Source organism: Chiloscyllium plagiosum, chromosome 9 (assembly GCF_004010195.1).
Source record: "Chiloscyllium plagiosum isolate BGI_BamShark_2017 chromosome 9, ASM401019v2, whole genome shotgun sequence".
Classification (NCBI taxonomy): Eukaryota; Metazoa; Chordata; class Chondrichthyes; order Orectolobiformes; family Hemiscylliidae; genus Chiloscyllium; species Chiloscyllium plagiosum.
Window position 1 is genome coordinate 72,282,701 of NC_057718.1, and position 17,242 is coordinate 72,299,942.

General features: G+C 42.4%; 1 protein-coding gene across 1 annotated transcript in view; it reads right to left on the reverse strand.

The window, feature by feature from the left end:
• Positions 1-17,242, reverse strand: part of serac1 (serine active site containing 1) — a 141,888-nt gene that overhangs the window by 53,841 nt on the left and 70,805 nt on the right. The window contains exons 7-10 of the mRNA XM_043696192.1: positions 10,484-10,597; positions 4,226-4,288; positions 3,406-3,568; positions 2,993-3,143 (exon numbers count right to left, since the gene is read on the reverse strand). Coding sequence (XP_043552127.1) covers positions 2,993-3,143; positions 3,406-3,568; positions 4,226-4,285 — 374 coding nt within the window. The 5' untranslated portion in view covers positions 4,286-4,288; positions 10,484-10,597. The remainder of the gene's footprint in view (positions 1-2,992; positions 3,144-3,405; positions 3,569-4,225; positions 4,289-10,483; positions 10,598-17,242) is intronic.

The window sequence follows — 17,242 nt, forward strand, 5'->3', positions numbered from 1 at the left end:
GTAACAAAGAGGATTGATGAGGGCAGAGCGATGGATGTGATCTATATGGACTTCAGTAAGGCGTTCGACAAGGTTCCCCATGGGAGACTGATTAGCAAGGTTTGATCTCATGGAATTCAGGGAGAACTAGCCATTTGGATACAGAACTGACTCAAAGGTAGAAAACAGATTAGATTAGATTAGATTAGATTAGATTACTTACAGTGTAGAAACAGGCCCTTCGGCCCAACAAGTCCACATCGACCCGCCGAAGCGCAACCCACCCATACATTTACCCCTTCACCTAACAATACGAGCAATTTAGCATGGCCAATTCACCTGATCTGCACATCTTGACTGTGGGAGGAAACCGGAGCACCCGGAGGAAACCCAAGCAGATACGGGGAGAATGTGCAAACTCCACAGAGTCAGTTGTCTGAGGCAGGAATTGAACCAGGGTCTCTGGCGCAGTGAGGCAGCAGTGCTAACCACTGTGCCAAAGTGCCGCCCAGAGGGTGGTGGTGGAGGGTTGTTTTTCAGACTGGAGGCCTGTGACCAGTGGATTGCCACAAGGATCGGTGCTGGGCCCTCCACTTTTTGGATGATTTGGATGCTCGCATAAGAGGTACAGTTAGTAAGTTTGCAGATGACACCAAAATTAGAGGTGTAGTGGACAGCGAAGACGGTTACCTCAGATTACAACAGGATCTAGACTAGATGGGCCAATGGGCTGAGAAGTGGCAGATGGAGTTTAATTCAGATAAATGTGAGGAGCTGCATTTGGGAAAGCAAATCTTAGCCGGACTTATACATTTAATGGTAAGGTCCTAAGGAGTTTGGTTAACAAAGAGACCTTGGAGTACAGGTTCATATCTCCTTGAGGGTGGAGTTGCAGGTAGATAGGATAGTGAGGAGGGTGTTTGGTATGCTTTGCTTTATTGGTTGGAGTATTGGGTATGGGAGTTGGGAGGTCATGTTGCAGCTGTACAGGACATTGGTCAGGCCACTGTTGGAATATTGTGTGCAATTCTGGTCTCCTTCCTTTCGGAAGGATGTCCTAAGGGGCAAATTATTCGTGCGGAGGGTGGTATGTGTATGGAGTGAGCTACCAGAAGTTGTGGTGGAGGCTGGTACAATTGCAACATTTGGGAGGCATTTGGATGGGTATATGAATAGGAAGGGTTTGGAGGGATATGGGCCGAGTGCTGGCAGATGGGGCTAGATTGGGTTGGGATATTTGGTCGGCATGGACAGGTTGGACCGAAGGGTCTATTTCCATTCTGTACATCTCTATGACTCTACTTCGCTCAAAAACTGCATGAGTCCATGTGAGATTCTGTAAATTCATTTTTTTAGATTAGAATCAGTTGAAACATTGTGGTACAAACAGTATCACATAGGGGAACTCACACCTTCATTACATTATCTGGGCTGACAGTTGGTAGTTGTTAAAGTTCACTTGAGAAGGTAACTTTTAAAAAAAAGGTTTTGAGATTTACATATGAAAGAACCAAAACCAACATGGTCCGGGATGGGACCATTTGCTGCCGCCGATTCACCACTGCCCTTTCACCGCCGAGGACGCTCAGCCACTGCCCATTGACCACTGAGGACGATTTGCCACCGCAAGTGTTTGTAACTCATTTTTATGTATAAACCAATAAAATGATACTTATTTCACCTTTTTTTATCAATATGTACTATGTTGTTATATAAATAAAGGGGACTGAGAAGTATGAAAGAACAGGCGGGAGGGAAAACAATCAGTACATATATATATTTCCGGTGGCGAATAGTCTCCAGAGGTCAAATGACCCCAGCGGAGAAAGTCTGGTGGCAAATCGGCAGTGGCTAATCAACGGCGGCGAATGTGCCGTGGTGAATCGTCACCAACCCACATGGTCATTCTAACAGATGAGACATTTAACAAACAATCAAGGTCTTTTTCAATACATAATTTCAGTTACATCACACTGTAAACTTTTGCTATAAATTCTGTGTCTTACAATCTTATACTCCACAACCACTCCGAAAGCCAATGCTTAAAATTAAACCTGTTGGACTACAATCTGGTGTTGTGTGATTTTTGACTCAATTTGGAGGAGGGACTTCATCTCCACGAGGGCTATGAGGTGGTCACTCTTATTGATATTGTCTTGCATAGATGCATCTATGGCAGGTAGATTCATGAAGGTGAGGTCAAGTAGGTCTTTCCCTCTTGTTGGTTCCCTCACTACCTGCCACAGTCCCAAACTACAGCTATGTCCTTTAGAATCCAGCTCAATCAGTAGCAGTGCTGCCGAGTTACTCTTGCCAGTGGACATTGAAATCTTCCACCCAATGGATATTCTGTGCCCTTGCCACCCTCATTGCTTCCTCCAAGTGTTTTTTGACATGGAGGAATAATGATTCATCAGTTGAGGAAAGACGATACATAGTAACAAGCAGGAGGTTGCTTTGCCCCTGTTTAACCTGATGCATGGTGTCTAAAATCAATGTTGAGGACGGCCAGGGCATACCCTCCCGATTGTATAACAATGTCCCACCATTTCAGTTGTGATTTTCGGGATAATATATTTGCATTATTAGAGGATTAGCTAAATCAGAGGAATCAGGAAAAAGGATAATTTTTAGCATGGAAACCTGCAAATAATCGAATGCTGCTGGGATATATGTTAGAGTCTCAAATGTGTGAGTCTATTAACTCTCTCATGAAACTCATTGTAATATTTCACTATGCTAAAGGTACAAGATAGAAGCACCCTATTATAGTACTGAAAAGGATAAATTCATTCACTCATCCTGTACAATGAGAGCTAGGTTGCATGCAGAGGGAGTGGATATCAGAAAATTGATCAAATGAATTAAATTATAAAATAATGAATTACACTAGCAGAGGCAGAATGCCAGGTACATGTGCTTAAAAGATGAACATTTTAAATGGCTTTCCTATTCTGTACTTGCCAAAGGTTAATTATTTGGAAAAAACAAAAAATATTTAATTTACATTTACCTGGTTCTATACTGAGGATGAAGAATATATACTCCATCCTCATACTTCTCCTTTACTGTGTCCCTGTCAAGATTGGCCAAGGCTCTTGCCGCATGTGAAGCGTGAATAACGTGTGGTGATTTCATTGCCTCAGCGAGTATACCAATCCATCCTATAATTCAAGAATTCTGAGCCTTAGATTACAGATTCCACAGCTTGTAACTTCAGTAAGAAAATTATACTTAGCAACATTGATGACCACACAAAATGCTGAAGTCAGTGGATAAAAAGTAACCTAAATCTGCTCTCACAGATAGAGAAAATTGAATAAAAACAGCTATAACAAAATAGCTGTGAAACTTATAAGGTAATATATGAATCTTAATTTCTTTCAAAATAATCAGGTGGTCAGTCAGGGAATATTTTCACTGTACCTGATTGTACAATGGCTGAGTGAAGATGTTCATGTAAAGCCAAATTTCCAATTGTTCGAATGATATTCCTTTGAATTTTCTGAGAATCATGACGTAGCTGATATATTTTCTGAAGCAACTGCAGACCTCCATTCATTACAATCTTGTCACAGTGACTTGGAACCTGGTATTACAGCAAATTCCAAGTGAGTCATTTCAGCTTAAAGAAACTCATACAAATACAGTACAGGCAACATCATGCAGCAAAATGATGCAGTATTACACAGAAATGATCTGCCTTCTCAAACTAAACTCTGAATTAGAATTGTATTTGGTGCAACAATTTCCCAGTCAACAGTAGGCCCAAAAGAAAGCACCACTGAGCACCATTCCTGTAACACTGAAATCACACCATTCTCTTTGGGCCAGCATGGTGACTCAGTGGTTACCACAGCACTAAGGACCCAAGTTTGATTCCAGCCTCAGGCAACTGTGTGGAGTTTACACATTCTTCCCATGGCTGTGGGTCTCCTCTCGGCACTTGGTTTTCTCTGACAGTCTAAAGATGTGCAGGTTAGGTGGATTGGCCATGCTGAAATGCCCATAGCGTTCAGGGATGTGTAAGTTAGGTGGATCAGCCATGGGAAATGCAGGGTTACAGGGTTGGGTGTGCGTGCGATGCTCTTGAGAGGAATGGTGTGGACTTGATAGGCAAACAGCCTGTAGGGATTTTATGATTCTCCCGCAAAAATAATGTTACAAAGCTGAAAGAACAGAATAATGGACCTTATAATCCTGTTGGTAAATTGAGAAAGCACAATGAAAATGGGGAAAATCTTACAATCTGCAGATTATCCGAATGCACACTGGGGCCCTGTGAAGGTCCTGATGTCTGACACATGATCTGAAAGGATTAATACTGAGGTGAACAGAACAGCTTATGATCTTGAAGGTCTGATCTCTATCTCCTCAACATCTCTATAACAATGTCAACTGCACTGAATCATCATTTACTATCATGTAATAATCTACATCTTGTTAACAACAAGTAAAAACAAGTTTCTAGCGAAACGAGCAAATGTTTTTTCTTTACCACAACAAGTCAAGCTGTTCCTGTATCGTTTTACACTTAAAGATGATGGCGTAAGCAACCTTCATCATGAACAGCAGTTCATACAGGCTAGCGAGTAGACATGCCAGCAATGGCAGAGTGATGGAAATTGTCATCAACAGTGCCATCAAGCAGCATCTGCTTTGCAAAAACCTGCTCACTGATGCCCAGTTTGGATTCCACCAGGCCATTCAGCTCCAGAACATCCTCGGGCTTATCACTAACCAGAAACTCAAGTGGACTCATTAATGGCTAGGAATTCACCTGACTCCCCAAAGGCTGTCCACAAGGACAAATCAGGAGAATGGTGTAATATTCCTCACTAGGCTGGATGAGTGTAGCTCCAATAACACTCAAGAAGCATGACACCATTCAGGTCTGGTAATTTGGACAGAACAATATAATCCTGATAAGTACAAGGTGATGCAGCTGGCAGTTCTACTGAGGGAAGGATATACACAACAAATGGTAGGTGCCTAGGCAGTGTTGAAGATGAAAGGAAAATTGGTGTAGAAGTCCACAGATCCTTGAAGGTGTTAGCACAAGTAGATAGGTGCATGAAGAAGGTATCCAGAATGCCTGCCTTAATTAGCTTCAGTATAGAATATAGAAGCAAAGAAATCTTGTTATAACTTTTAAAGCAGTGGTTAGGCTACAGACAGAATACTGTGTGCAGTTCTGATCACCATATTATTGGAAGGACATGATTGCACTGGACAGAGTACAGAGGAGATTTACCAGATGTTGTCTGGGGCGAAAAGTCTCAGTTATGAAGAGACACTGGATTGGCTGGGTTTGTTTTCCTTGGAGCAGAGGAGGCTGAAGGAGTATCTGAATGAGGTATACAAAATTATGAGAGGCATAGACAAAGTAGATCATGGGAATAGTTCCACCATAGCAGAAAGAAGTTGGTCATTATGTTACAGCTGAATATGTTGTTGGTGAGGCCAACAACTTGGTGTATTGCGTACAGTTTTGGTCAACCTGTTATTGGAAAGACTTAGTTAAACTGGAAAGAGTGCAAAGAAGATTTAAGAGGATGTTGCCAGGACTAGTAGGCCTGAGTTATAGGGAGAGGTTGGCCAGGATAGACTTTATTCCTTGCAGCATAGGAGAATGAGGGGTGACCTTATTGAGGTGTATAAAATCATGAGGGGCATAGATAGGATGAATGCGTATAGTCTTTTTCCTAGGGATGGCGAATTGAAAACCAGAGAGCATAGGTTTAAGGTGACAGGGGAAAGATTTAAAAAGGACCCGAGGGGCAACCTCTTCACGCAGAGAGTGGTGTGGATATGAAATAGGCTGCTAAAAAAGTGGTTGAGGCAAGTACAATAACAACATTAAAACAGCATTTGGATAGGTACGTGGATGGGAAATGCAGGCAATTTCAGCATGAGCCAGTTTGGGCAGAAGGGCCTGTTTTCACACAATATTACACTATGATTATATGTGTCAAAGACCAGAAGGCACAAGTTTAACATGAGGAGTAAGTAGTTTAGAGGAGATCAGAGGAAAGATATTTTCACCCAAAAGCAGGCTGATTTATGGAACTCGCTGCCTGAGAGGGCTGTGGAGGCAAGTAGTCTTGCAATCTTTAAGAACCAATTGTATGAGTGCTTAAAATGACAGGGTATAGTAGGCTATGGATCAAGTGCATGTAAATGGGATTAATACAGTTTGGTGTTTATTGGTCAACATAGACATGGTGGGCTGGAAGGTCTGTTTCTGTGCCGTATGACTCTATTACAAAGCAGTTCCCTTGAATGGCACCATATCTACAAACACCCACTCCCTTCACAATCAATACTTAGCAACTGCAGTGTGTGCTAGTTCCACCTAGAAGGTCATGGACAGCAGGTGAGAGAAAACACCTGCAAGTTCCTGTGCAATCTATTCATCATCCTGATGTGGAAATACACTATCATTCCTTCACTGTCATTGGGTTGAAAAGTCATAATTACCAAACCCCCCCCACATCATTGTGGAGCTATCTACAGCACACGGACTGCAGTGATTCAAGACCGCAGCTCACCACCACCATCTCAAGGGAAACGAGGGATCAATAATAAATGCTGAGACAAAAATAGAAATTGCTGGAAAAGCTCAGGTTTGGCAACATCTATGTAGAGAAATTAAAGTTAATGTTCCGGGTCTAGTTCTGAGGAAAAGTCACTCAACCTAAAACTTCAACTCCGATTTCTCTCCATATGCTGCCAGACCTGCTGAGCTTTTCTCGCAATTTCTATTTTTGTCTCTGATTTGCAGTATTTGCCATTCTTATGGTCATAAATGCTGACCAGCCAATTATGTCCATGCCATGAGTGATTAAAAAAGTTGTACTGTCACTCGTTTAGTAATACAGAGGCTCAGGTACAAATTGCACCACGGTGGATAACAGAATTTAATTTCAAACTGAAAGTCCAATGACGACCAAGAAATCATTGTCAATTGCTGTAAAACAAGCCCATCTGATTCACTGATGTCTTTTAGGGAATATTAATCATTTCAAACTGGTGAAAAGGGACTCAAACTGGTTGTTGCCCTGACATCTGCCTAGGCACTAGAAACAAACAACGGTGAACTCAACTTTGCAAAATCCACCTAATGAACGTCAAGGGCTAGTGCCAAAATTGGTAGAGCCTAACAAAAGCATATTCATGGAACCATACCTTTATAGGCAAAGTCCCAGAAAACAGCACTGCCACCCCAGGGTATGTGCTTATGTGCTGTCCCACTGACAAAAGAGACTAGTAGAGATGGCAGCACAATTGTCAGAGACAGATGCCCTAGAACTCCTCAACATTGACTCCAGACCTCATGAAGTCTCACAGTACCAGGTCAAATATGGGCAAGGAACGGTCATATATCACTACCTTTTGGCTGATGAATCAGCATTGCTCCTTGCTGAAAACGGGCAGTAGCAATGGCACAAAATGTATGTTAGCAAGATATCAAAGTTCATTACCTGAAGCAGCTCGGGAGCATCACTACTGACCAAGCTGAAGTGTAAAGGACACAAGTGCCAGAATAGATCTGTGGGACGATCACCCTGATCAATCTGTCCTAGACAGATGCATCTGTTCATGATATTATCGGTAAGAATGACAATGTTCTTTCTTTTCTTTGTTGACAACAGCATGGTCTTTACTGAGACGAAGTTTCATTTTTGCATTGAGGATACCTTCCACAGTGTTTTGTAAATGAGGTAGGAACAAAACAGCACAGGAACAGGCCCTTCAGTTCTCCAAGCCTACGCCTATCACCATGCCCCAATTAAAGTAAAAAAAAACAAACCTTCTGCCCTTTATTCATTCCCCATTCATGTAACCATCCAGACGTATCTTAAAGCTCGCCAATGTGCCTGCTTTCACCACCACTTCTGGCAGTGCATTCCAGGCTCCTACCACTCTCTGCAAGAAAAACTTCCCTCGCACATTACCCTTAAACTTTTCCCCTCTCACCTTGAATCTGTGCATCCTTGTAAGTGAAACTTCAACCCTGGGAAAAGTCTCTGACTATTCACCCTATCGACGCCTCTCATAATTTTGTAGACCTCCATCAGGTCTCCTCTCAGTTGCTGTCTTTCCAGTGAAAACAATCCTAATCTTTTTAACCTTCCTCATAGCCAATGCCCAAGACCAGGCAGCATCCTGGTGAACCTTCTCTGCACTTGCTCCAAAGCTGCCACATCCTTCTGGTAGTGTGCCAACCAAAATTGGACACACTGCTCCAAATGCAGCCTTAACATGGGTCTTATATAACTACAACATGGTTTGCCAAGTTTTGTACTCCATGCCCTGGCTGATGAAGGCGAGCATGCCATATGCATTCTTAATCACCATAGCCACCAGTGTTGCCACTTTTAGGGAACTGAGGACCTGCATGCCCTGATCCATCTTCATGTTAATGTCCCTAAGGGTTAGAGGCACATAGCGCAGAAAAAGAATCTTTGGTCCAACCAGTCCATGCCAAATATAATCCCAAACTAAACTGGTCCCACCCATCTGCTCCTGGCCTATATCACACCAAATCTTTCTTATTCATGTATCTGTCTAATAGTCTTATAAACTTTGTAATCGTACCCGCATCCACCACTTCCTCAGGAAGTTCATAGAGCTTGTAAGGAGAAACTGGGGAACTACAGAACTGTGAGTCTGACTTCAGGGATGTGGTGTCAATCAAGGGGGCTGCTTTGTCCTGAATGGTTCAAGCTTCTCGAATGTTGTTGAAGCTGCACTTCTCTTGTTGAAATGGTCATTGCTTGGTATTTGTGTCGCACAAATGTTACTTTCAACTGATCAGCCTAAACCAGTATACTGTCCATAACTTATTGCATGTGGATAGGAATTGATCAGTAGCTGATGAGCTGTGAATGTTGCTGAACAATGCACAATCATCAACTAACATCCCTGCTCCTGAACTTATGATGGAGAGAAGGTCATTCATGAAGCAGCTGAATATGGCTGGGCTGTGGATACTACCTTGAGGAGCTCCTGTAGAGATGTCCCGGAACTGAAATGATTGACTGCCAAAAGCCACAACCTTCTTCCTTTATATCAGGTATGACTCCAACCAGTGAAGAATGTAACGTCTCAATTGCAATTGACTTCAACTTTATTCAGGCTCACTGATGGCACAATCAGTGCCAAGATGTCAAGGGCCATCAGTCTCAGATACCCTCTAAAATTCAGTTCTTCTGTCCATTTTTGAATAAAGGCTATACTGAAGTCAGGAGCAGAGTGCCCTGCCAACACCCATACTGAGCATCAATAGATTATTGCTAAGTAAGTGTTGTTTGATGGCACTGTTGATGACATCTTCCATCTCTTTACTGATCATTAAGAGTAGACTAATAGGTCGGTCACTGGCCAGTTGAATTTGTAGAAGGAACATACCTGTGAAATTTTTAACATTGTCAGGTAGATATCAGTGTTGTAGCTAGACTTGAACAGCTTAGCTTGGGTTGCAGTAAGTTATGCAGCACATGACTTCAGTACTGTTGCACAAATACAGCCTTTGCTGTATTCAGTTACAGCCATTTTTTGATATCACATGGTGCATCGAATTATCCGAAGACTGGCTTATGTGATGCTGGGGGCATTCCAACGTGGCCGAGGTGGATCATCCACTCGGCACTTTTGGCTGAAAACTGACAGAAATTATTTGATCATAGCTTTTGCACTAATGCACCGGGCTCTGCATTATTGAGGACTATTACCCTAATTCTTGCACTTTTGTTTTATTTTCTCTCAAAAATTGTTCCTCTGTATTGTTTTCCACTAGAACTATGGTGGTACCTTTCTTGACTCTTAGCTGTAACTAGATGGATTGACTCCTCGCGGGCCTCCAATCTCTCTAGCACTGCAATTACCCTGATAATTGCTTCAAAAGACATTTGCTTGATGTTTGACAGATGACAGATACTAGTTGGACTGTTCTGACCTAATTATTCAACAGATTTCCAATATCCACTGTCAAAGGCTTACATGATCACTTTAGCAAATGAGTAAGGGACAAGAATCATTCAAGGGACTGCATTCTGGCCTTCAGAATAAATGCAGGGAAAGAATAACCTTAACAACTACATTCTTTAAATAGTAATTAATAAGATCAGCTACTTAAATGAACCTCACTGCATTTGTTGAATGCCTACTGTCAGTGTGAGGATAAAATTGATCTAGAAGGGACTCTTGTGGCAGTGTTCCTACTCTTTGCTAAGAAACCCAGGTTCAAGTCCCACCTGCTCCAGAGGTGTGAACAGGTTGATTCGAAAATGTAAAATTAATTTACACTCTTTAAACAGAATTCAATGATTGAACAAGCTATATAGCTAGACAGCTTTGGTTGTTCCTCCATTCTAGTTCAGTAGATATCCAAATGTCTCTCGACAATAAATCATAACACATTAAAGTGCTTAGCTTTATCTCTTAACAAAAAACAGAATAATTTGATTCAGAACCTTCAGAGAAAATAACAGAATTTTACCTTGGAATGTTGAGCTAGTGCTTGAAGACAAAATGACTCAACTTTCTCGGATGGAACAGAGCTCAAACTCTGTGCGTAAGGAAGCCCATTCCCTCCAAAACACCATAAGCCTCCCTGAAACACAAAAGATTGAACAACCTTATTCACATCTTTTACATACCATATGTCATAGTATCCCTCTTCTGATGGTGTAGTTTTCTTTCAATTCATCCTGTTTCTTTCTGGCTATTTAAAATTAGCTTTTAATTCAAGAATCACCTTGCACCATTTAAATAAAATAAGCGTGATTTTGAGAAGACTTGACTATAAAAGCAGGGATGCATTTCTGAGGCTCATTAAGACTCTGGTCGGACCATATTTGAAGTATTGCGCATTGTTTTGGGCCCCACAATGTACTGACCCTGGAGCTGGTTCACAGGAATGGAAAGATCAACATATGAGGAACGTTTGAGGTCTTTGTGTCTACACTCGGTGGAGTTTAGGAGGATGAGGGGGGATCTAATTGAAACTTATAGAATATTGAATGGCCAGTACAGAGTAGATGTTGGGAAGGTGCTTCCATTCGTAGGAGAGACTAGGACATGAGGGCACAGCCTTGAGGGCACAGCCTTTAGAATCAACAAAAGGAGAAACTTCTTCAGCCAGAAAGTGGTGAATCTATCGAATTCACTGCCACAGAAGACTGTACAGGCCAGGTAACTGAGTAGATTTATGATGAAGTGAGATAGGTTCTTGATTGTTAAGGGGATCAAGGGTTACGGGCCAAAAGTGGGTGAATGGAGTTGAGAAACTTATCAGCCATGATTGAATTGTAGAGCAGATTTGATGGGTTGAATGGCCTAATGTTTGCTCCTGTATCTGAGGGTCTTATTGTGATACTCTACGTAAATTCCCTTTGTTCTGCATCTCAAGAAGCTGGTTTGCTAACCAACTCATCAAACTTCCTGCCTATTTCCTTCACATTGCCCCAACATGGTATACGTCAGGTCAGAATCCACATGAATCATCAAAAATACAACCCTTGCAGAGTGCCACTATACCCCTTTGGGGTTCCCATAGGTGGTAAAATGTTCCAGTTTATGTAAAAGCTTTTTGAAGCAGTTGGGTGTATGTAAATAAAGTAAAACTATACCTGCCAATGCCACACGTAACAACAGTGGCTATGGTTTCAACATGCAGAAGCGCACACACTTCAAAAAGCGTGGTTTATTCTAGTAAATGTATTAAATTTCTCAGTTTTACAATTAAACACAACAATGGTAACACCTTATCAGATACATTTGGAGATGTAAAACTTGCAGAATAGAGTCAAAAGTGTGCAAAATTATAGAATATAGAACAATACAGCGCAGAATAGGCCCTTCAACCCTCAATGTTGCGCCGACCTGTGAATTATTCGCAGCTTGTCCCCCTACATGATCCCATCATTATCCATGTGCTTATCTAAGGATTGTTTAAATCTCCCTAATGTGGCTGAGTTGACTACAATAGCAGGTAGGGCATTCCACGCCCTTACCACTCTCTGTGTAAAGAACTTGCCTCTGACATCGATCTTAAATCTGTCACCCCTCAATTTATAGCTATGCCCCCTCGTACAAGCTGACATCATCATCCTAGGAAAAAGACTTTCACTGTCTACCCTATCTAATCCTCTGATCATCTTGTATGTCTCTATCAAATCCCCTCTTAGCCTTCTTCTTTCCAATGAGAACACACCCAAATCTCTCAGCCCTTCCTCATAATACCTTCCCTCCAGACCAGGCAACATCCTGGTAAATCTCCTCTGCACCTTTTCCAATGCTTCCACATCCTTCCCGAAATATGGAGACACAAAATTCCAAGTGTGGCCGCACTAGCGTTTTGTATAGTTGCAACATGATATTGCGGTTCCGGAACTCAATCCCTCTACCAATGAAATGTAACACACCGTATGCCTTCTTAACAGCACTATCTACCTGGGTGGCAACTTTCAGGGACCTATGTACATGGACTCCAAGATCCCTCTGCACATCCACACTACCAAGAATCTTTCCATTGACCCAGTACTCTGCCTTCCTGTTATTCTTTCCAAAGTGCACCTCACATCCATTTGCCACCTCTCAGTCCAATTCTGCAGTTTATCCAAGTCCTCTTGCAACCTGTAACATTCTTCCAAGCTGTCCACTACTCCACCGACTTTAGTGTCATCTGTAAATTTACTAATCCATCCACCAATGCCTGCGTCTAAGTCATTTATGACAATGACAAACAGCAGTGGTCCCAAAACAGATCCTTGTGGCACACCACTACTAACCGGACTCCAGACTGAATATTTTCCATCAACTATCACTCGCTGCCTTCTTCCAGAAAGCCAGTTTCTAATCCAAACTGCTAAATCACCCTCAATCTCATACCTCTGCCATTTCTCCAACAGCCTACCATGTGGAACCTTATCAAAGGCTTTATTGAAGTCCAAGTATACCACATCAACTTCCCTACCCTCATCTACATGTTTGGTCACCTTCTCAAAAAACTCAATGAGGTTTGTGAGACACGACCTGCCCTTGACGAAGCCATTTGACTATCTGAAATCAAATTGTTGCTTGCTAGATGATTATAAATCTTATCTCTTGCAATCCTTTCCAAAATTTTTCCTACAACACAAGTAAGGCTCACTGGTCTATAATTACCTGTGTCAACTATACTGCCCTTCTTGAACAAAGGCACAATATTTGCAATCCTCCAGTCCTCTAGTACTAAACCTGTAGACAACGACGACTCAAATATCAAAGCCAAAGGCTCTGCTATCTCCTCCCTAGCTTCCCAGAGAATCCTCGAGTAAATCCCATCCCGGCCCAGGGGACTTATCAATTCTAGAAAGAGTGAAAGTAGACAACACCTGTTCGTAACTAACCTCGATCCTTTCTAGTCTAATATCTCGTACCTCATTCTTCTCCTCTACAGTATTCTCCTTTTCCTGAGTGAAAACCAATGAGAAATGTTCGTTTAGTACCTTTCCGATCTCCAAAGGGTCCACACTCAACTTCCCACTTCTGTCTTTGATTGGCCCTATTCCTACCCCAGTCATCCTTTTATTCCTCATATACCTATAGAAGACTTTAGGGATCTCCTTTATTCTATTTGCTAAAAACTGCTCGTGTCCTCTCTTTGCTCTCCTTAATGCTCCAAAAGTAGAGAGGACCTCAATGCTTCACTGTTTCATTGTTTCACCTGGAAAGTGTGTACAGATCCCTGGATAATGAGAAGGTAAACGGGCAAGCGTTGCAATTACTGCGTTGAATGGGTAGGTGCTATGGGGAAGTCAGCAGACATTGGGAGTGGAAGAGGACTGGACCAGGGTTGTCACAGAGGGAAAATCCCTGCAAAATATTGACAAGGGAGGGGAGTGTGTGTCTTGTGGTGGTATCCCACTGGAGTTGGCAGAAATGGCAGCCTATGGTCATAGAACTGTTATAGACCAGGCCAGACCCCCTCAAAACATTTCAAGAAGGTAGCCCAGACCCTAACTTTGCTAGTTGCTTTAAGCAGGTGTAAAGTGGATATTCCAGGAGAGAATCAGCTGGTCAAAGGTTTTAAGATATCAAAGTGTATGTTGAGAAAGCAAGAAGGGACCACCAAGTTGATTATTAGTCATGATTATACTGATTGGCAAAGCAGCTTGAAGTATTGAAATGCCTATTCTACTCCTATTTTCTATGTTTTTGTTGGCTATGGAAAAGACCAAAAAGACAATCTAAAGAATAATTAATTGGTGGAAAGCCAACTTCAATTAGGTAACAATAATCTGGCCCAAATAAACTGCAATCAAAGGTAGGGAAGTAGAACAGTAACTGAACAATGGGCTGCCTTGAATGTGGAGGCTGGTGGGGTAGAAAGCGAGGACCCAGGCTCCCTACTGGTATTGTGGAAGGGAGCAGAAGTGGTGAGGATAGAAGTACAGAAATAGGTCGGAAATGGCTGAGAATCATAGAGTCACTGAGTCCTGAGCAATGGAAACAGACCGTTCGGTCCAATCAGTCCACACCAACCATGTTCACAAACTAAACTAGGGCTCTGTCAACCATGGTAATGGGGTATCTTCAGTTGAGGAAAAAATATTTCTGAGCTCCCTCTGTGGAAAATGGCATCAGCAGAACAGATGTGGCTAAAATACAGAAATTGGGAGAACGGAAATGAGTCCTCACAGGAAGCAGGGTGTAACGATATATAGTTTAGTAACTATGGGAGTCAGTGGGTTTTGTAATGGATATCAGTGGCCTGTCTATGCCCAGAAATGGTAACAGAAATGTTGAAGGAGGTAAGGGAGAGGCCAAAAATAGACCAGGTGAAATTGAGAGCTGTTGGAAATTGGAAGAAAAACTGATGTTTTCCAATTCCAGATGAGAAGGGAAAGTGGCACCAATGATGTAATCAGTGTACAGGAGAAAATGTTGAGGGGCAGAACCCAAGCAGATTACCATTGACTAGAAACTCAATTGAACACACCACACAAACGCAATGGGCCACAAGAGCAGATCAGAGGCTGTGGTGAATAATGTACCTCCTGACTCCTGAAAGCCTGTCCACCATCTACAAGGCACAAGTCATGAGTGTGATGGAGTACTCTCGACTTGCCTCAATGACGGCAGCCCCAACAACACTCAAGAAGCTTGAAACCATCCAGGACAAGGCAGCCTGCTAGATTGGCATTGCATCCACAAGCACCATTCCCTCCAACACGGATGCTCAGCAGTAGTGTGTACTATCTACATGATGTATTGCAGAAATTCAGCAAAGATCCTCAGACAGCCCCTTCTAAACCCATGACCACTTCCATCTAGAAGGACAAGAGCAGCAGATATATGGGAACACCTTCAAGTTTCCCGCCAAGCTACTCATGATCCTGACTTGGAAATATAATACCATTCCTTCATTGTTGCTGGGTCAAAATCCTGGAATTCTCTCCCTAATGGCATTGATCTTTACCTGCTCTCTGACAAAGTAGGGCTGGGCAATAAACCATATATTGCCCATCCCTACTTTTTCAGAAGGCAGAGAAAGATCAACCATGTTGCTGTGGGTCTTATGCAGATGGGTTTTTCTGGACAAGTGAGAACAGGTTCATGGCCTTTATGAGATTCTTAATTTGAGATTTTTCTTGAACTCAGATTCAGCCACCTGATGGAATTTGAACCCAGGTCCTCAGAACATTACTTGAGCTTTTCAATTAATAGTCACTAGGTCACTGACTCCTTCTGTGACAAAAAGATGTCTCCTTCTTCACTCTACAACTGAAGCAATAAGGCAGTTGGAAGTAACACCCCAGACAGGTGTTTGTGATTACTTAAGGATAGCCTTAAAACAGGCCCACCGCATATACATCTGCTAAGGGTTTCTGTTGGGACCTTCATTATTTTACTTATATTTTTCTCATTTTTGGTTTGGAATTGAGAGCTAAAATTGAGACTTAGAACTATGAACATTAACTTGTTTTAGAAAGGAGAAGAGAGGAAACAAACTTACGTTTGCTTAAGGGAACTGACCTGGAAAGATAATTGCAGGTTGATTATTATCCTAAGAACACTTTGCTTGCGAAGCTGGTTAGAGCAATTGTAAATTGGGAGGCAGAAAGTTAGAATTTGGTGTTCGAAAAATTGTAAAATGCTTGGCAGGGGTGGGGAACACTGCATGGTCTATTTTAAAAAATGGTGCTGTTACAGTGTTTAGAGGCTTACAATGTATGTTCATGATTAGCAGCTTGGGGGGGGTTGCAGATGCACAGAGAGCATACGTATTGAAACATTTGTATCAAACGACCATACAGTTAGCAGGCCATGCAGCAGTTTTTAAATAAAACAACAGAGTTTTGAACTTGGCCAATCAATTTGAAGCAGGCACTTAGACATCAAAAACTTATTAAATTTAAATCTGATGGTTTTGACAACGTAGGGTCAACGTACTGTAACGTACTGTAAGACATTGTAAGGTATAAAAGAAGGGGGTGGCTGGACAAAGACCACAGATCTAACTGCCATCTGCTAGAGGTAACAGTCCTCAGCTCAAGAAAAAAAAATCGCTGACAGTCATGTATTAAAGAATGCATGATCGAATGACAGAAGAAAGAATGGAGACGGCACAGAACATTCTGGAAGACACGTAACCTGGCTGAAATTTTGAGAGACTAAAATCTACTTTTTTGTGGGACTTGTATTTATTGAAAGTGCATGAGATTTGAATCTTGTTTTATTTGGGAATGGTTAGTAGTTAGAAGGGATTTACAGAAGAACCTCAATTATCTGAATACCAATTATCCTAAAACCGGATTATCCGAAGGAGATCGCGAGGTCACAATAGAAACGTTACATCAAAGAAGTGTTCCAACAGGGTTCGCGTCTTTTGTTTACAGTGATTAAACAGGCACCGTCCCCAAATGACTGACCTCCCTCCCACCCTCTCTCTCCCCCACACTTTCCCTGGAGTTCTACAGAGGGTGTACACTAAACCTCCACCCCTTCCCCAGATAATCTGACCAACATTGTCCTGCACAGGGCAGAGGTGGAACCCTTCAAAACGTTGCAGTAAAAAATTGTGTGGGGCTGTGGGGGTGTGTGTATGCGCTCTATTTGGAGATTTACCCCACAAAGGCGGCAGCAGCAGTCTTATTGTTGGTGTCCAGTCCGGCTGCTCCGGAGAGGAGGCGGGGCAGTGCTGATGGGGGTGGGGGCAGGCGGGGGTGGTGTTGCACGGAGGTGGGGACGGGCAGGGGGTGGTGTTTGACGA